The 21,784-nt window shown below is 39.5% G+C and overlaps 1 protein-coding gene across 1 annotated transcript in view; it reads left to right on the forward strand.

Annotated features, from left to right (window-relative positions):
• Window positions 1-466: 466 nt before the first annotated feature.
• frmd6 (FERM domain containing 6) overlaps window positions 467-21,784 on the forward strand; it is a 34,242-nt gene continuing 12,924 nt past the window's right edge. The window contains exons 1-3 of the mRNA XM_062440335.1: window positions 467-608; window positions 18,861-19,187; window positions 20,242-20,332. Coding sequence (XP_062296319.1) covers window positions 19,089-19,187; window positions 20,242-20,332 — 190 coding nt within the window. The 5' untranslated portion in view covers window positions 467-608; window positions 18,861-19,088. The remainder of the gene's footprint in view (window positions 609-18,860; window positions 19,188-20,241; window positions 20,333-21,784) is intronic.

Raw genomic sequence — 21,784 nt, forward strand, 5'->3', positions numbered from 1 at the left:
GGGTGTTGGTTGGGTGATCTGGACGTAAAAATAAACTGGCCTACATCACAAAACTTTTCTGAGCGCGCTTTTAATACATACGGTCGACGCCGGGACTATTTCTCCCCGCCACTGCAGAGCTCCAGTCCAGCATAGTCGGGAGGAATGGAATGAGAGGCAGCCGTGGGCGATACCAAATCCGACTGACATTATGGGGGGGGGGGTTCGCTTCGACTACCACAACATTTCTCAACATTAAAAGCACAAAAACACACACTAACAAGCTCAAACATATTATCAAGTAGTTTTTTTATTATTACATTAGGCTGTCATTATGCTTATTTGACTCCTCTTTGTTGATTGTATGCTTGTGTGACATATCCATCTTCATCCCGGTCCCCTTCTTGTACGCTCCCACTCACCGCACATGTATTCCTATCTGGTTGTTGCTGCTCCAGCGGGGACAGAATGAGGTGAAGGCGTCCGATCGACGACTGCTCTCTCCGAAACTTACTGAAGTCTTTTAAAAAGTGTGGATAAAAAATTGCTCTCCGCTTTAAGAGCTCTCAAATCAACCCCGGTTGGATTAACACTGTTTAAGGGAATAACTTATTTTTTTCTCATTAAAGGTGAGTTTTCGCTTTAAACGTTTGTTTCTTCTTCTTCGCATTCGTAATCTTTAACGGTTACCGTCTTCTTTTTAATTTATTTTTAAACCAGCGGTGGCCGTGACGTCATCTCAGCTTCTATTACCCCCTTTAAACGCTTAAACATTGTACTTTAATACACATTAGTTGGATAACATATGAGTGTTTTAAAGTGTTTGAAGCCACTGGCGGGGGGCAGATAAATTGTGCTTGGTTCTCTTACCTCGCTAAACGGTGATGCTGCCAGCCAGGGTATTTTACAAGGAATGTTGCCACGAAATATGAGCAACCATGAGTGTTTTTATGTCAGTTTTGACATGTTGTTTTTTGTCTTTGTACACATTTCATCTTGTAAATTAAGGATCATTTATTTGATTTGTTGATGTTTGCCCACTTTTTTTTTTATACACCGTTCCCTCCTCTCCTTTGATCCAAAAACCTGAGGTGCCCCTCTTAAAAATGCAAATACACCATGCAGGAATGTCTTTACTCGCTCCTATATTGGCAGTAAAGTTTAAAATTATTTAACCCTTTAACAGGCAGGAGTGGAAAATGAGATGTGAAAAATAAAATCCTAGTTATCTCATTTGCATCTAAGTAAAACATTTCCATAAATGTTTTAAAAATAGTTTGGATATTTTGGATTTTTCTGAGTTGTATCTCCTCCAAGATACGTTGTCCCTATTAAGGTATAAACATGGTCAGTATGACAAATGATAAAATTACAATTTTTATCATTTCTATCAGAGTATAAACCTACCACAAGCTTCAATTCTACCAATCTAGTCCTACTAATTCAAGGCACATACTAATGAGCAACCACCTTATCCAATCATGCTCCCACAGGGTGTTCAAGAGTCTGTATCTCCTGGTGCACGTTGCCTGTTTTAAGGGTTAAAAACTATAGCCGTATCTCCTCCCTTGTATTATTGTTGAGTATTTACCATGCCACTAATGCCCCACATATCCACCAGCGTCACCTTTAGTTTATGCTGCAAAGTGCTGCGGATGTCAGCACTTGAATGGCAGAAAATGAAGCGTAACCAATGCTAATCGGTCTTGTTTTGGGGGGGCTGCAAATTCCCATCTTCTTTGCCAATGCTTTAAACAAACTACAAAGTTGTTTTGTTAGCACTCAGGAATTCCAACAATCCACCCTTTCTGTTTAATATTAGACCAGAGTGCAATCAGGAACAAACAGGGAATAGGAATTCTCACGTTTTCCCTACAAAGTTTAACTTTGACACTGATAGGGCACTTATTAATGAGTCAGTGGCATCTAAATACTTTTCCTTTCACACCAAATTATCTTTACCTCTGCCCTGTTTTCAGTGATGTCAAAGGTCAGAGTCATAAGGTTAGGCGAGCACTCCCTGGAGCTACCATACCGGCTTATTAACTTGCTCCAGGGCACTTCAGCGGCAGGGGCAATAATGCTCTGCCAGCTTAACTTGTGTCTTGTGGTTGCTCGTTGTAACTACTGTCACTCAAATGTCTTTTGTCAAGTCATATTATGCAGGATCTTCTTAAAAATCAATGTATAGACTCATACAAAGGTAATCCCTCTCAGTCATTAAGACTCATTAGAAGTCTGTGGCAGTGTATTTATCTGCAGACACTCTGTCGTATGTCAGTAGTTTGGGTATCAATTTTTGAGCAGTAGGTGTGTAGCCCCTAGCCAATAACAGTGTGCACATGTGAGGTTTGGGTCTTATTGTGGCGACCATGCTACATCACTCTGCTCTGTTCTCTGTCGCTGTGTCATGAATGTACAAAGAGCAGCGGGTTTGTGTGTCTGCTTGACTGATGGTGGGACTGAGATACACACACGCAGAGCAGACAGGATGACACGCTGCATTCACACAAAATTGCAAAAATGCAGCACCTTCCTGTGGTGTTTGGTGTGTTTACTTGTGCTTTAGAACATAACTGCTGTGAAACAATTAAAAAAATTAATGTTTTATTTATCTGGCTAGCTTTGTTTTCCCCTGTGCCACTGGCTGGTTGAGTTGGGGGAGAAAGGGCCGACTTTAATGGTTGTGTGTTTAGTAAAGCTGATCACTTCATCAAAATTTGATCAAAATCACAATATGATTGACTGCAAGTTACAGATCACTGCCAAAATCCCAGCATGATGAACAATTATCATTCCTGCCAATATATCGTAAATCATACTGCAATATCAATCGAAATAATCGCAATTAGGGTTGGGTGATATGGATCAAATCAAATATTTTTGACCAGATACCTCGATATCGATATTGCAACAATATTGTTAGGATGACTACTACTGATGCTTTCTCAAAATATTTACACAATGATATTTTTGCTAAATTATCATCAGTAATGTGGATAAAAAGACAAAGTGAGTAAAGGCAAATAATGTAACAGCTAAAATAGTGAGGTAAGTTCAGACAATGACATCATTTTACTGTAATGCCACCTTTACAGCCAGGAAATGACTTATCCCATATCAAAATCACAATATCCAAAATCTAAGATGATATCTAGTCTCATATCCAGATGTTGATATAATATTGATATATTGCCCAACCCTGATGGCAATTAGATATTTCTTCTAAATCGTTCATAGTGTACGAAGGCCAACAGCAAATCTTGCGTAGTGCACCTTTAATCTGATATAATAAACCTTGTCCACAGTAATCTTTATTACATTTCTGATATTATAATTTACAAATGAAATCAGGACTCTTTGCTTACTCTGCACACATCAGTTCCAGTCAGGGTATCCCCCTCCCCTCCTCCCTTATTATCCCCCTTTACCCTCCTTCCTCTATTACAGATTGTTAACACTTGAAACTCATCCAGTACACATGGCAAGCTAATCAGCTACCTTGTGCGGCCTATATATGACAAGCTGCTCAGGTCTCCTCCGCTCCAGCCAGCTGCGGTGGAGAACGGAAGAAAAACAAATCGTGTTTTTGTGTCTTGGCTCGCTGGTTGTAACAGAGGAGAGAGGGAGGAAGAGAGAAAGAGAGAGGGAAAGAGACAGAGGGAGAGATTTGATGCAGGTGCTGTCTGGACAGGAAGATCGCTGCTTGAGTAGGAAACAAAAAGGAAATGTGTGAACAAAGATGGTTGGTGTGTGTATGACTCATTGGGATGAATCTGGATAGGAATGTGTGATGGGATGGCCCATAATTGCACAAAGAAAAACCCCCTCCCAAACTTCACTAATCATTTCTATGAGTAACGAATATGTTGTGTAATCTCACCTTGGAATTTTTACCTTTTTTTTTTTTTTAAACCCTTTTTACCACTTTGACGCATGACAACGCTCGACGTCACACACGCTTAAGTGAACGTTGGATTTATTGTTTTTTAAATTGTTTTTTTTGGTATGTATTCGCTATATTTCCTCAGCATTCAATTCAGCATCAAAAAGCTCAACTTGAAACCTTAGCCTCGGGGGCTGGCTTCCTCTGATGTTAAAACTCAGCAGTGAATACCAAAAAAAAAACTGTCAGACCTGTACTGAAGAAGTGTCTATATACACACAGGTATAACGGGCGATAACCCATGGTCTCCGCGGATCCTTAAAAAGTCTTACATTTAGTTTTTAAAATTTAGTTCTTGATATTCAAGGTATGAAAAAGTCTTAACTGTCTGGACTAGTAGGAGTTAAGGCATTAAATTGACTTGAGCATAATTATATTTGTTTAATTTATGTTTTTGTTTATCATTATTATCGTTTTTTTCTGATTATTTTTACAAAACCAACAATCAACTTATTAATTAAAGTAAAAAACTAATCAGCATTATAGTTTGAACTGTAATGAAACTAGTCATTAGTTGCAGTCCTATATAAATGACTAGCTCCATTTCAACCCCACTACAACAGTAAAATCCTGCTTTTGCATTATTATTATCTGTCTCGGAAAGGGCTCGACCAACACTGTCTTTTTGGGGCCGATGCCAATACTGATATTAAGGCGTAAAAAGTTCTGATATCGATGTGTCAGCTGATAATTTTATATATAAAGACTAGTACATAAACATACATTTTTTTGCATTGATCCCATTAAAATGTTCCTCCCTCCCAAAATGTATCACTCAATCTGCTGTTACTAGAAGATAAAAGTGTAAGAGGAACCTAAGGAAGGAAAGAGGGTACCACAGCTACCACGACAAAGGATGAGACGAAGAAGGAGGAACTCTATATCTTTACCCTCCTATATTACAGGTGTTATCTCCACTACAGTCCTCTACAGTATATGAGGGTGTGTGTGTGAGAGAGATGTAAACCATACAGGTGCCGTGGGCGCTCCATCGCTATCAGTCTATGCTATCTTATAAGTACAGGTTTGTTTTTCCAAAACCAGCAGGATTACTGAGAAGTGATTGAATATGTTGAAGAAACAAAAGAAAAAAAGCTTAAAGTTGTGTTTTGACTTTGATTTTAAGGTCTGAAAATAACGGACAAACCTTGATTTTAAGTAGGGTTGGTGTTGAAGCCATCTGTTGTGAAGAATATAGCTGAATTAGTTAATTTGAGTACTGGTTGATGCTTTTATTTTGAAGGTACTGGGCAGAATCTAGTTATACAAGTAGGCAGGTAAAGGGGCAGAGGGCATTGGGGAAGGGTTTATGTTTTTTTACCAGGGCGAGAGAGGCGACAGACACCATCGTTCTTTGTCTGTTTGCTAAAAATGTTAAAATAAACAGCACGAAACTTCATACTTACCTGGACAATGGATTTATTTTCTCAGAGTTAATTCATAAGATCACATAACATAAGATGTATCTTTATTGATCGCCCTTTGGGAGAAATTCAAATTGACACGAGCAGTACAGCGGAAAAAAGTAGCAGGGTGAAAGTGTACTGAAAAATAGCATCAACAATAAATAAGACAAAAATAGGATGAAATAAAATACTACATACAGTAAACTGGATCTTGTATAAATAAATCTGCCACATATAAATTTGCAATATGCAGAAGTGCCTGAGATTATGCAAAATTCCTGGGATTTACATGGATAGGTACTGAACATATTTGACCCGATACCAGCACCGGTACCTTTTTCTGTGCTTTACTTTCTCTGTTTATAAACTAGGTAAAATAAGTTGTGTAGTGACTGTTCATGCTGAAGTAATACTGTTTATTGATTGAACAACAAAAGGACTGATAAGACAATATAATTATTAAACAACACCTGATATGATAATACGATGTCAACAGAAAATATCAGAGCTCTTCTTACTAACCCTTTGTCTAAAACTCCCACTGCCGCCCGAGTGAACAGGTAAAATAAGATGAAACCACACCCGTGTGCCAATGATCGCATGTAGCCTGATCAAACACGTCAACGCAGACAAATATACATTTGGGCTCCTCGTCATCAAACATCCGTCCTCTTCTTCTCCGCAGTGTCTCTAAACCGACCTGCTGAACAAATATCTCCAAAATATGTCCGACTTTAACCGATTTAACTCTTACATAACTCTTCAGGGTCAGGTTTGAGACCACGTATTTTTTTAATCGGAGTTTTCCTAATGTGACCCACTGTATACAAAATGGAAATAAAAAAGCATAACTTTAAAAAAAAAAGTTTACTACAAATTTAAAAAAAAAAAAATCAGCATTCAAACATGTTGTATGCATCATATTCTATAAAATGCTCTCCTGGATCATAAAACAGTGGTTGGAAATGTCTAAACATTTATTATTAATGACTGACGGGGGAATTTATGAATGTGAATTAGTATAGAGACTTATTATGAGTCATAATATGAACAGTATGTAAGGCTTAATTGAAGAATTTAGCGGCACTGTTAACGAAACTAACTTGCTAACTCAGCGATAAAAACACATTTTCATTTCCTATAAATTCCTCACAATAAAAAAACCTTCCGGTAGTCTGTCGGCGGAAAAGCTTTAATATGAAGCAGCAGTGGCGGCAGGAAATGTTTTCATCTGCGGTGACTGACGACAGAGTCTCTGAAAAAGTAGAAACAGAAACACAAGGGGAGACATTTCAGGCTCACATTCACAGCATAATCTGCTCTCAAGGTGCTGAAGTTTGCTAAAAAATAGGTAATACCAACCCTTATTTTAATTGATAAGCACCAAACATCAGAGTTTCATGCTGCTTGTACAACTGCAAGACTCCTCTTATCCGTGTCTCAAGTGCACCAAAGGGGACAGAAGAAGAAGAAGAAATGGAAAAATGGGGTCAGTTCTTCCGGCATTTGTCTTCCTTTCTCCCTTTTCCTTGGATTGTGTGTTTTTTCTCCCTCTGGGTTTCTACAGTACACTTGAAGTCCTTTTTTTTTAAAGGAAGCGGACCCAGAGAGATTTAACCTGCCAGCGCCAGCATCCCCCCCACACCTGCCCCCAGAGGATATTATCGGCTTATCTCACACGCTCCTCACTAAAGCTCTCAGTGTTTCCTGAAGGATATTTTGTTGTTTTTTTTTTGGTAGGATTGGTTGGCAGGTGAGACACAGGTTCAGTCTAGATACCGGAGTTATCCTGTAATACTAGGGATGTGTCATTAAAACAGAATAATCGAATTAACGGTTGCGGGGTCGACCTTAAAATTTTTTAATGAAGAGCGGAGCTGTGTAGTCTACTATGAAGTAGGGCTAGATACCTCGATATTGCAACAATATTGTAGGGATGACTATTGGTGCAATCACAAATTGTGAAAAAGCTGCCGTCTGCTGTGGCGGTTACTAAGGGAGACGGACCCGACACTAATCATCAAACTAGTACGTCAACATTTGTAACGGCTCCTTGAAAGTGTGACAAAAGTCGTAGAGAGAAAACTTAACGTTACGTCTCTCATTGCTAACATGATTGTAGGATATGTTACATTTTAGGGGAACAAATGAAGGCTTATTATCATTTAAATAAATACAAGTTTGCACACTTTAAGCTTGTTTGTTATGAATATTGAAAGTTATTTTTTGGGGCATTATCTATTTACCCCTCTGTGAATGTCGGCATGTAGCGAATATTCAATGAGTCATCGTTTATACCCACCGATTAGGAAAAAATGGGCTCATGTTCGTCCCCACGTAATACCAGCTGTGATTGACTGAGTGTCAGAGGTGAATTCATGCAGCTGTATGTTGTTTCACACTCTGTCGAGCTTCAGACAGGCACAGGATTTCTGTTTACAGGAGTTTCATGGATTTAACTTTCTGCACTGTTTAAAAAAAGAAAAAAGAAAGAAAGGCACGCCGTGTTTCTCGTCTCGTGACTCTTCTTCAGGTGTGACAGTTTAAACGAGAGGAGAAAATCCAGGAAACATCAGATCACTTTCAACAAGATCTCTGCTTCGAATAAAACAAAACAGCAGGGTTCTGGTTTTTAAGGCTGCTCGCTCCATTTCGGGCGTATGTAATGGTCGGGTTGGTTGACATCGCCGCTGTGTGTGTGTGTGTGTTGCGTTTTTTGTTGGCTTTTTTTTCAGAGTTACTCATGCTCAGTCCAGGGCCCTGAATGCTGGGCGGGGAGCGAAGGGAGCGACTGCTGCTGCTGCTGCTAACTCTGTTCTAACATGTCTGGCAGTGCCGGCGGTTAGAGATCCATCTGTGTGTGTGTTTGTGTGTGTTTTAGCTCTTTCGCTCCTTGGTCAGAGCCACATGGAAGCCAGATGTCATGAATGAATGTTGAAATAATTTTTCCATAAAGGTAGCTGAGCTCTCCCAGTTTTGACTTTACTTCTTGAACTTATTCCTTTACATGTGAAAGGACTTTAATTCGGGATTGGGGGGAAAATGTCAGTGACGACCTCCCCCTCCTCTCCTTTGTTTTGCTTCCTGGTCTTTTCTTGTGCTTCTCTGCAGGCCGCTGTGGTTAGAGAGAGGGGCGGAGACTCTTAAACACAAGAATCACAACTATTATCTTCTCCAATCCTGATCACAGTCACAGAAAATGTGCTTTTATACGTTACTAATAACGTCATGTCAACTGCACCATGAGGGCAGTGTACAGCACCCAGATGGTGAGTCGAAGTGTTTGGGTGCGTTTTGATCTCCTCCAGACAGGCTTCAAATTACTCTGCTTGGAACAATATTCCCCCCACAAATCTCCTTAAAATTACATCAACTCGTTCTCCCTCATTGAGAAAAAAAAGGCTCAGAATCAATGACTAAGCAAATATTTTTCTATTCAGAAGTTTAACTGCTGGACACAAGATGTCTCTCACTTCACTTTAAAGTTCAGTTCTCAGTGTTTGTGCTTCAAGTGTCCACATCACACTTGTTTTAAGTTGAATATTTGTATCAGGATTGGCTCCAAGACTAGTTGAGATGTCACATATCATGTTTAAAATCAGACTTTCAATGAGCAGGTTGAACAAATTTAAACTTTGAGCATTAATGTGAAAACAGTGTCAAACTCTGAACAGTGACGTTAAAACATTCGACTGTAGGAGGAAGAAGAGAAACAGTCTTAAGTGGAGAAGGACTTTAATGATATGAGATGGACTTAAATTATTATCCATAGGAGATGAAGGTTAGTATTTTGTGAATCTTTTACACCAAGAGAGCAACATCAGTGACTCTGATCATGCAGAAAAACAGTCCTGTACCCACACAGTGAAGAAGATAACAAAGGCTTTCCTTGTTACGATGCACGGCCGCATTCAGACCAATATTAACCCCAAGGCAAAATGTCGTCCTCTTATTCTTTTGAATGTGGGGGGTGAAAACATGGACAGCTCCGGTAAAACAATACACTCAAAAAAAGCCGAACCTGGCGCAACTTTTGCTGCGATGCTGCAACGTGACGTCATTCGGCGAGGTACTGAAACATGTATGTGTTTTGGTGTCTGATGATGAACATTTAAAGCATTTATGTTTTACTCCGACTAGACTTCCTGGATCATATTTCACTATCTCATCTTAAATTAAACTACACGCCCCGCCAACACCGATTCCTACATCAAGGCTGGGCTCAATTCTCTGCCTCGTGTTTCTAAAGACCGGTTAGCTTCGGTAATAACTAAAAGTAATTAAGTAAAAACATGAACTCCTTTTCTATTTAATCAAATCTGAATCTAATGGAAGATTGACTCCCACCTCCTCTGATTTTAACCCTTATCTGTCGGTGTAGCTGCCACGGATGTATTATAAGAGCTGGATATCGGACCCAAGATGGCGCTCATTCAGTCCTATGAGATTGGCTCAGTTTATAGTTTACAGGTTATGAATACTGAATATGCGTAGTAGTATTTTCCTCCTGCTAGCCCCACCCACGAGTTCCTCCCCGGTCAATAGACTTGATGTCATGTATTTTTAAATCACTTTTCTCAGATTAAGGGCGTTTTTACACATATAAAACCTCCATGGATAAAACATTCATAATAAAAAGAGTCATAATTGCCCCCGTTTGCAGTTCGAGGTGCTTTTATAATGGTGGTCTATGGGAGAAAATGCTTTTTCAAGATCGAGCACTTTATTGTCACAATGAAATTACTTTTGTGACAACCCCAGATCTGCGTTTAAAAACCAAAGCAAAAAAAAAATAAATAGTATAAAGTATAAATAAAGACTAAAGTTAAACAGTAGAATAATAATCATACACAAATTCACGATATGGCGATGAACTTTTGTATGATTATTCTGCTGTTTAGCTTTAGTTTTTGGGACAGAGGGTTTTTTGTGTGGCTGCAATACTGTGAGTGACCACTGGGGAAAATCAGCGCCCTACCCAGCTCTTATAAAACATCCACAGTAGCCGCTGCCAAGTATGAGCAGCAACACGTCTTTCCATGTCATAAGTCTTTTAAAATATTGGCCAACGAACAGTTATACTCGGGGGCAGTTTCAGAAGATGGTGCGTTGGCATTTTTTAAAGATTACTTTCGCTGTCACTTTGATTATATCTCAATCAAGATTCAAGAATAAGAGTGATTAATCGAGCAGGAAGTTTACTAATTCGGAGTGATTCATGGACAAAAGATGGGAGACCGATTTAAAAAAAAAAAAAAGTCAAACGCTAAATGATCTGAGAAGAATTAAAATTCCTTCCTACTGAGATAACCTCTTGCGGGGGGAATTCAGATAATATCGCTTTAAAAATTACAGCTGCGTTTAACTACGTCACTTGTGTTTTAACCCCGAGGCGACGCGACTTTTATCAGCGAATTAGAGCATTACAGTTACAGTAATGCTGCTGCTGCTGTTTACAACGGCAGACCTTCAGCGGTTAATAAGCGTGACATTTAATAAGTGTTTGATTGACAAGCAGGAATTTACTTCTCAGATGTTGGATATACGAGCAAACATGAAGATAATACTCTTATCTTTACTGGGTGTGTGTGTGTGTGTGTGTGTGTGTGTGTGTGTGTGTGTGTGTGTGTGTGTGTGTGTGTGTGTGTGTGTGTGTGTGTGTGTGTGTGTGTGTGTGTGTGTGTGTGTGTGTGTTGGATAATTGCTATAATTAATATCCTGCATTTCATCGGTGTGTGTGATAAGTCTTTAAATAAAAATCTTTTAGCTTGACTCAGAGCCAGAAACAGATTGTTTTACCCTCCCTGTGAGGCTGGGTGGAAATCGAGGAGGAATTTTGACAGTCAACATACAAATATCTACAAGATGAGAACTTAGAGGCAAGGGGGGGATCATGGGAATTTAAGGTCTTAAAGCGTGTCCCCCCCCCCCCTTTGCCTGAGATTAGGCTTAAAGGCTAAAAAAACATGCACACACACACACACAGGGCATCCAGGTATTTAAGAGGGGAAAAGAAAGAGAGAGAGAAGGAGCTCTATTAATGTCAGCAAGTGTCACCGTTATTCATTTACGCCGTCTTAAGTTTGTCGACTGCGGAGAAAGAAAGAAAATATATTAAAAGAAAGCAGCATTTTCAGAGTCGTAGCGGCCTTTTTAAAAAAACATACACACATATCATGAGTGTGTTTCCGGTGCATAACGGCAGCCACTTCCCGACATCACGACAAGCCAGAGCCAGAAGTCCAAAATAGATGTTCAGACGATCCAGAGTTAGTGGTTCTGGTGGTCAAGCATGTCGCCAAACGCTAACATGCTTTTTCCTGTTTATTTTTTAACACTTGGGGGGGGGGGGGGGGGGGGGGGGGGGGGGGGGGGGGGGGGGGGAACTCCTTTTTCTTTCTTTCTTAGTGAAAGGAGAAAGAGAGGGAGAGACGGGGAGGGGAGGGGACTGTTTTGGCCGGGCGATCCTCACTGTGAAGGCTAATGCCATCTTGTGACCGATGTGATTTAGAGCTACTCGTCAGCTCAGCAACATTTCTCATCAGCTGAATAAACAGATCTCTTTTTGGCAGGGAGAGGAGGGGTGGAAAGAAAAAGACTTGTTCCCACTTGAATCCAGTCTTTGCCACTATTTATAAAAGTCTTTGAAAAGGGAGTCCTTTAAATATTTCAGCAAAGGGGCGATTTGTGTCAGCATCTGCAGTGTTAACAGACGTCCTTCCTGATTGGTGGAAATTAGATTTCCTTGTCTTTTTTTTGCTGCCTATGATTCAGATCATTATAAAGTCATTTTTGGCTCTTGCACAGCTATTCCAAGCAATAAAAAGTCAGAAAATATATAATTGGATTGAATTTTATGGTTAGTTTGTGGTAATTTTAAATGGCTGCAGGTGTTATGGGACTTATTTGAATGTCATTGCATTAGATATGAGTTCTTTTAAAGATGTAAAGATAAGTATAGTTTAGTTTTCATACGTCAACTTAACTAAACTTCATTTCTATAGTAGTTAAAACATTCACAGTGTATCTCACTCCAAGTGCTTAACAGTGCAGGGTTAGGGTTAGTGACAAAATAAGGAAGTAAACATAGTTATAACATAAAGTGTGTCATCAGAAGAGAAACACAAATGCAAATACAGCATATTAATAAAAGTTTAAATGTCCCTATATCTGCTTATAAATCCAGTAATGTGTATTATAAACCATTAATTACATGCTTATAAATAATAAACCCTTTACAAATGTTTCATGGATAAGTTATAAAACATTATTAAGGACCCCAACTTTTGTGCTGTTTATCAGTCCAAACATTTAAACAATCAATTAAAGAATCAATTAATCATTTAAATCTCTTTTCCAGCTTCTCAAATGTGAGAATTTGCAGGTTTTTACTAATATCACTTATTTAAGTTTCACTTTCATTACATTATCAGTTTTATTACATTAAAAAACTGATAATCAAAAAATAATAAAAGAAAGTGAGTAATCTTTTCTGTATCTGACTCTTTATTGTAAGTGACTGAACGGTGCTGATGCAGGAAAAAACATCCATGTAGTTTTTTAAAATGTATTAAAAGCCAAATAAAATCAATTAGTTAAACTCAATAAGACTTAAAGTGCAAACAAAACAGCGTTTAACTCCAGATCTGGATCACAGTTGACGTGTGTTGTTCCAGTTTTTTTTTGAAAGGACGCTGTCAGGGGGACCGAGCAGTTTTTTGCGGGCACGCGGAGACGGTGGCGGCGCTGCTCGTCGTGTTGCGTCAGGAATCAAAGGCCACCATTGTTGGAATGAGAAGCAGATGTTAGCGAGGAATTCTCCTGACTGCAGCAGTTTTTCCTTTGAATCTCCCTCCCCTCTGCTCTCTTTCTCTCTCTCTTTCTCTTTCTCTTTCTCTCTCTTACTCTTTCTCTCTCTGCTGCTGCTGTATTGTCCACACAACTTTTATTACCCCTCTTTTTATACATTTTTTTTTTAGCTTTGACACTTTCTGTACCTGCAGCTATTCTTAAGTCAACGTGGTGACAGCCTCCTCCGGTGGGTCTGAGGAAGTTTTTCCTTTCTGGCACCACATTCCATCCATCCTCCTCCTCCTCCTCCACTGCTGCTGCTGCTGCAACAGTCGGACACAGAGACTCTCCACCCCTCTGATGTCAACGGAGGAGGGAAAGAATGAGAGAGAGAGAGGAGGCATAGTTGTGACAGAGGCCCTTTTTTTCCTCTACATCCCGGTGTGGGATTTTGGTGTCACGCCTGACTCTGAGGTTTGCCACGTTGACAGAATCCGTGTTTCAGGGGCTGAAAGGCAGGAGGAAGCTCAGCTGGGGGGCGGAGGGGTGGGGGGGGGACTTTTTGTCTGTGTGTCTTTACATGTGGCTTCAGTGTTGCATCACACTTTGCATGGCAGTGAAAAATGGAGAGAGTGGAAGAAGAGGAGGAGGAGGGGTGAATGGATGGAAAAGCAGCAGTAATTTCATTATCCAGCACTCCCTTTCCTCACGGTACCAGAATATTTAAGGGAATCCACCCTTTCATTTCACGGCGGTTAACGTTGACATTCCCACTGTGGTGATGATGATGTCTCATGTGTAGACCAGACATGACACAACAGACCTTTTTAAAACCCATTAAAAACATGACTACACTCAAGTTATGTCTGAATTTACCCGTCTCTACATGCGTCTGAAACGATATTCACCTCTCACCTTTTTTTTTAAAGTGTTCGACATTGTTATAAATTAGTCATTACTGCGATTTAGCTGTTGGTGCAGTCGGAGGGGAGTCGTATTTCATATTTATGACATGACTTCAACAGAGTCTGCTTCAAGGGTTGTTAAATTTTGCTGGATGTGTGAATGTTTCCACCTTGTACGTCCCTGTAAAACATTTCAAACCCGACTATAAAAGATCAGGATGGGACAGATAGTTTTTAAAACGCTTCTTTAAACACTTACATATTGTTCACGGTCAAATTTCTTACATTTTCCCATTTAAGAGCTGTGAAAACACCACATACACATTTCCTTTTAGGTGGACTTTTCCTAAATGCGATCCACAGTATAAAATATAAAATGGGAAGTAAAATGTGTTATTTTTTTCATTTTTGTGAAGCTGATACACATTTTTACGTAAGTAAATTCAAAAATCAGCATTAAAACGTGTTGTTGTATTCATCATATTCCATAAAATGTTCTCCTGGACTATAAAGTAGTGATTTATCAATGACTAATGGGGAAATTTATGAATGTGAATTGGTGTAGAGACTAATTATGAGTCAGAAAGTGAACAGTATGTGAGGGTTAAGTTGTTGTACCAAAAGAAAACCCAAATACTTTTCTGTGGCATCATAAAAAGACGTCAAAACTAAGCTGTCTAAACCATGAAAAACACTGTTTACATATTGAACGTCCAGACTAGCAATTTCAGGTGAGTTTTTTTGGAAAGCTCAGCGTCCAGCAGCCTTAAACACCTCAGGCAGGACGGACACAGCTGACTTACTTTTCAGAGTCTTGGCTGGTTTTTATCCTTCTGCTTCTGCTCCCCGTCATCACTTACACAGCGTTTAATTAGAGCCAAACTCACAATTTAGCTTCGTCATACTTTAAAAAAAACGTAAAGCTGGCATTTTCAGATCCTCTACTCAGGAGATTTTAATTTTTTTAAAATGTTTTTTGGGGCATTTCTGCCTTTTATTGGATATCTGAAAGTAGAGAAGCAGACAGGAAACTAGGATAGAAGGAGGGGTGTGCTGTTGTTGAACAGTATGTAAGGGTTAAAGATGTTTGCCTTTGTTTTATAGATGTATCTACACATCGGGGTAGTTAGCGGCGACCGACCAGCTTCCAAGTTTCCAGTGCCAGTAGCGATCTTTGATAGTGAAGAAAACATTAAGTAGTTTAAGGGAATAGTTTGGGAAATATTTGCTTTCCTGCTGAGAATAGAGATGAGAAGATTGATACCACTCTCATATCTGTCCGCTAAATATGAAGCTACAATTATCGGCTTATTGTACAATAATGTAATTATCGTCATCATCACGTCTATGTACGGACTTATCGTTTGATACTTGGACATGACCTCAATCACACTTCACATCAGCAGCTAAGAGGCTATTCATGGCACATCGGCTAAACGAGTAGTTGTCTTGATTCTTCACTGTGCACGTCCTGAGTGGAGACTGCAGAAGTGAGCATCACCTCTTAAAAGAGAAGATAAGCCTTTATTGTCATTGTACAGTCACCTATACAACGCAATTGGAAGTGTGATGTAAAAATGATGTATATATGTGGTTACATGTTACACACTTTTTTTCTTGTTACATTTCACATCAGTTGGTTACAATACAGTAAATCCAATGAGAAAACATACTTAATTCTTGATCATATATCACAATCCTTTAGTGTAATCATGAAAATAATCATTAAGCGCAATTTCTACTATAGGTATCTTATATTTACCTACATTTTATACCACAAGTGCTGCAACTTTGTATGGAATTAAAGATAAATAACTCTGTCCCGGCCCAGTATGGCAGTCTGCATGGTGCCCACTCTTCAATCCCATCCTCCAACCCCTCTCTTGCATTATTATGCTATCATATTATCTTTGACTTATATCAGCGGTATAAAATGATCGTTAAATGACAATAATATCGTTTATCGTGATTATTTCTGAGACAATATATCATCCAATAAAAGTAGTTATTGTGACACACAACCACTCCTCTTCCTCCTGGATGTTTTTAAACCTCCTAAACTCGGTCGGGATTGAGACGAGGCAAACCTTCACTCTAATAATAATAATAATGCATTTTATTTAAAGGCGCCTTTCAAAGCACTCAAGGACACCTTACAAGACACACATAAATAAAACAATAACAGTACATCGAACAATATAAATCAGCTAACATTGATGTGGAAGTTAAATATGAATGACTACATAGTGTAATACATCACATATAATATAATTAAAGCTTGATTACACGCTGTTATCAACGAGTTAAGCAGATACTGAACTAGAAATCTCAGCTATCTACAGTGTCCTTACATAACATTACGTATTATAAATCCATCTGTGTGGTGGACGTGTTCTGTTATTTCGTCTGATCCAGAAACCGACCGACCTGCAGATATTATATCCGCCCTGATTTACTGTCAGCACTCTTAGTTCTCCGGAGGGGAAGCGAGTGATGTGATGTATGGAAGTGATCCAATTAAATGGATCCCACTTCTAATTAACCCGATGGCATCACACACAGCTCAGCTCTTCTGTAGTAGCACCTGACATATGGTCATTGTATGTGTGTGTGTGTGTGTGTCTATTTTTATCTTCATGTACATGTGTGTGTTTTATATGTGTGTGTGTGTGTGTGAAGTATAGATGTGTTTCATCAGTGTCAGCAGCAGCGCAAGGAGTAGCCGGTGTTTCGGCTTAACTGGTGACTTTCTCACATTACATTACGTTACGAGAGGTGAATGAGTCTCCTGAACACAATTTAACTTGCATAAATGTTTCGATATTAAACAGATGGATGTGTATATTTAAAAAGGATTAAAGGCTTTTTAGGAGCAAGTCACCAGTTAACACGGTCCCCCGTTAAACCGAAACACCGGTCGCACATCTAATGAGCAGCTTTAATGAGAACTGACGCTGTATGTCAACTGTATGTGTATTTATGGCCTCTTCGCTCACAATGCTCCCTCGGTCTCCGCTGCTGCAACAAAGAGAGCGTTGTTGTGTGTGGACAGCGAGCGCATTCAACGACCACTTTACTCCCAAAAGCTGTTTGTGACTTAGCAGCAGAAGTCCGACTCTACAGTTCATGCTGTTGTTTATCGGTATCAGCCTGGTCGCTCCGCTCCTGGCTTCGTTAAAGTAACAGCTGACTGATTTATAGCAGTTTTATTTCTTTTGCAGCTTTTAAAAGCCTTAAATCCACATTTTTTTATCTTTAAAAAGCTTTAAAACCTCGATTTTTGTTTGTTATATTGTTACAATCTCAAACTCCTCAGCTTTACTTGTTGTTTTTTTTGACAGACAGTAGAACAAACATAACATTATTACTCTGTAAGTGACCTGTTCAAATGTCGCCATTCTTGTCATTAGTTCGATCCGTTCCTTAAAACAACAAAGACTAGACGACTTCCAGTCTTAATATTCTACTTCCTGTTGTAGTTGCCAAACATACCCATAACCTCTGCCTTCCAGCTTTACGTGTTGTGAAGAAACCTAAATACTCTCCCATCTCTTTTTAAATGCTAATTGTTTGTCACCTTGTATCGTTATCTGTTTTTAATGACAACACGGCTCAAAGGTGAGTGACTTTTCAACAGGAAGAGGTGATAATCACGATTGATTGTTCTTTAACAGGCCTTTTTGTCTGCTCTGAGACTTTTCACACATCCTCGGGTGCTGTTCACACCGTGAACTACAAGACAGCTGTTAAAGTTGGAGATGTGTCACTGTGTGCGTGTGCTCTTTCTAGTGTGTGTGTGTGTGTGTTTAAGATGCACATAGTTGATAGAAGACAGGGGAGCAAACACACTGCTGTCATGGAAAAGATGATCTAACCTTACTCAGGTGCAAGATGGAGAAAGAATTTAAAAACTCATTGTCAAAATATTTCAGAGTGCAGGTAATGGCAAGAAAGAAAAAAGTAAGCACACTGCAGCTCCAGATGCAGGTAGATTTATTAGGATATCAACAGTGTGACGTTTCGAGCTCCACACTCTTCTTCAGACTAAAAATACAGGTGCATCAGAGTGCAGGGAAGAATAATAATAATAAAAATGATAATTAAGAAAAAAAAATGTTAAAGGAGAATAAAGCAATGTTAAAAAAAAGGAACACAAAACAATATAAGATGGAAAATAACAATAGTAACAATAGTACACAGTAAAAGTAGCTAAAACATATAATAAATAGAATATAACAGTAAAGTTAAAGTAGTGCATCAGTGTGAAGATAGGAAAGCTTGTTAAAGGCTGAAGTGAAGAGGTGAGTCTTAAGCTTTCTTTTAAAGATATTTAATGATATTCCTCAACCTTCACGTGTCTCGTGTGGATTCAAGCAGACAGTAAAAACACATTAAGTCAAATAGCTGAAAGCATGTCAACAAAACGATGAACCTGATGCCAGAAGCAAAACTGTTTGGTTTACAGATTACAGCCTTACACAAGCGCACCTGCTTCTCTGCTTTTCTAAATGCCATCATTACATTTCATCAGTTTCTCTCCAGGCAGATGTTCCTTTAGGAGTCACTGACATTCCCCCGCAGTGAAGTCACATATTCACAGACACTGAAGTAACACAAATAGGAATGCTGGCCTCCTTTTTTTTTGTCTTTTAATCCTCCTGTCCTCTCAACCTTTTATTTTTTTAATTTTTTTTTTTTTGTGGAAACAGATCTGCTAATTTGGGCCTTAAACAAGTTCATCATTTTCATCCAAACTGTCGACAATAAAGAGTATAATGATGAAGTTCCTGCACTAACTTTACATCTTTTGTCCTCTCTGATTTGTCTCTACAGTGGCTGACTGCAGTCTGGGTCCCCATGCCCTGCCTTGTGAGTCCTGCTTGGCCTGCTGAGCCCACAGGAGCTGGTGTGTCCGTACTGGGTTGCAGCTGAAGCCGGGCGACATCTACCAGGTGGTAGTGCCTGTGCCTGTGCCTGTGGTGGTGCAGGCGGGGTCGTCGGAGGGCCTAGAGCCCCGGTAGCAGGCGGGGGAGGCGCCTGTCCTGTTCCAGCCACACGAAGATGAACAAACTGAACTTCCACAACAACAAAACCATGCAGGACCGCCGCTGTGTCTGTGTTTTTCTGCCCAATGATGACACGCTCAACGTCATAGTCAATGTGAGGAAATAATCAGTAGAAATGCACAAACAAACACTCACAGAATCAGTGGAAGACATTGCTTTTCTTTTAAAATGTATTTTAGGTTCATGTTTGTCTCTTTATATTGGTCCTTTAATAGATTCATCTATTTATTGTCTGTGTGTTACTGACCTGAGTAAGATTAATTTCCCTTTGCGGACAACAAAGGATATCTATTTTAGTTTAGTTTAGTTTATTTCGGTCATTAAACTCCTCTATCTTATCTAAATCCTGCTTAAAGTAAACAGCAGATATTGTACTGCACAATAAAACACTGGAAATGTACAAGATTTTAATTGAAAAATTAGTCTTTATAGATGTGGCAGATTTGCTTTCTCGCTTTCTTGCAAAGAGTTTCTTCCAGGAATTCACTGAACCCTGCGAAGAAATAATCCCACACAACTCGTTTTTACATGTCAGTTTTTGTTCAAATTAAACAAACAAGATATAAAGTCTTACTTAATACGTTCCAGAGGTATTAGTTGGTGGATTTTGTAGAAAGCCAGACTAACTGCTTCCCCGTTTACTGTCCCTATGCTAAGCTAAATTTAACCTGCTGCTAGTTTAAGCTTCATATTCACCATAAATACAAGAAAAGTGGTATAAATCTACTAATCTCATTTAAGGCAAGACAGTGGGCGTAAGAGAGTCTCCCAACATGTCAAACTGTTCCTTTAATAATCTAGTCTTTTGATGTTTTATTTCATAATGTACTGTGGTCAGTGTTTCTTGGCTGTCAGCTGGTATCTTGGTGTGTGTGTGTGTGGTGTGTGTAGGGGGGAAACCTCAGGAATTTAATCTAATCAGTTAACAGCTGTTTAATTTCTGTATGTTCCCGACTTTAATTAGAATATGTGCACAACAAATCACAGGAAATGATCAACTGACTGTGCTGCAGATGTTATTCATAGCAGCATGAGATAAACACACCACACATTAGCAGTGTGGTTACTTTACTGTATTGTTTACATATTTTGAATCATGTCAAAAGCTAACTCCGAGCTTCCTCCTCTTCCTCTTATCTCCTCCTCAGGTGAAGACCCTGTGCCAGGAACTGTTGGTCCAGGTGTGTGACCTCCTGAGGTTGAAGGACTGTCACCTGTTTGGACTCAGCGTTATTCAGAGTAAGACTTCTCATCTCGCAGCCAGGGTCTCCGCGGCTCCTCAAAAAGTCCATATGATGTTTAGTGGCGTGCTGCACACAATTTATCTATCTCCTTAATTTGTTTATCTGTCAGTGGAACAACACATCCTTTATTTTCTCTAACTATCCACCTCTCTCCTCCTTTTTGTGCGTGTGTGAAGCAAAGTTGAACATCATGTGTTTTAACTCTTGCAACTTGTGAGATTCTGTTGAATGCGTGTCAAAAAAAGAGCCACATAAAAACATTGTAACCAGGCAGTTAATTCCCACAAACCAATAACTTGGCTGGGAAACAGGATTCAGAGCCTTTAAAACTAGGCATGTCTCACCTATCTGTCATGAATCTGGGCCTCCTCGTCCCTGAATGGCTCCCCTTTGTGCGGCGATGCTAGAGTTGTTTTTAGGGTGACGAGGCTCGGTGGGGGTTGGGGTGGGGTGGGTGATGGGGGTTGTACGCGCGGAATGAGTCATCGCGCCTGTACTACGGCCCCCCGAGCAGACAGCGGGTGACAGTCGTGGGCAACTGCGAACGAAGAGAGTAAATTGCAGAGGCAGTGTTTTCAGACAGCTGGCCTCCAGATGAGCCAATGACAGCGCAGCGGGTCAGTTGAGCCGGAGCCAGCGGGTCTGATTGTGGGACATTCCTGAAGTGCTTGTGTGAACAGCGTGAAATCCCCAAGGCAAACAGAGGCCACCCACCCCCTCGTGTGTCACCTGCTGTCCCCCGACCCCCCCCGGAACCCCTGACCAGACCAGAGCGTCCACGTTCAGGCTGTGACACACAGGACCAGGGCTCGTATACGTCTCTGTTTGATTGCTTTTAATCCCAAAAAGATCATTAGAGTTCAACATTAATGAACAAAAAGACTGAATGTAGTGACCCGACTAAGTGCTTCTAATGTTTGTTTTTAATAATAATAACTTTATTTATATAAGATAAGATATGATATTACTTTATTAGTCACACAATGGGGACATTTGTCAAGACATTTGCCCAAATTTCACTGGCTACAGCCTCTCAAATGTGAGTATTTGTGAGCCCTTTATGACATTAAAACTTAAGGTTTTTGACTTCTTGTCAGAGGAAAGAAACTCCAGGAACTTGATGAACATTTTAACTTTTTTGACATTTTATAGACCAGCAATTGGTTGATTAATCTAGATGTTAATCTGCAAATAATCACATAATGAAAGTATTCGTTAGTTGCTGCCCTAACGCAGTGCTGATTTATTGGGTCAGTTTTTGTTCCTCCATCATTTTACCTTTTACCTTTTACCAAATCATCTAATGAAATCTCTTTCCAGTGTTTTTAATACTTTAATCATTTGCTTTATAAACTTTCAGCAACTATTTAACTCACATATAAATGATTACTCCGAGGTCTCATTTAAAATAAGCTATAAATCTCATACTCATTCTGTCACAAGTTAT

Source organism: Scomber scombrus, chromosome 19, assembly GCF_963691925.1.
Source record: "Scomber scombrus chromosome 19, fScoSco1.1, whole genome shotgun sequence".
Taxonomy (NCBI): Eukaryota; Metazoa; Chordata; class Actinopteri; order Scombriformes; family Scombridae; genus Scomber; species Scomber scombrus.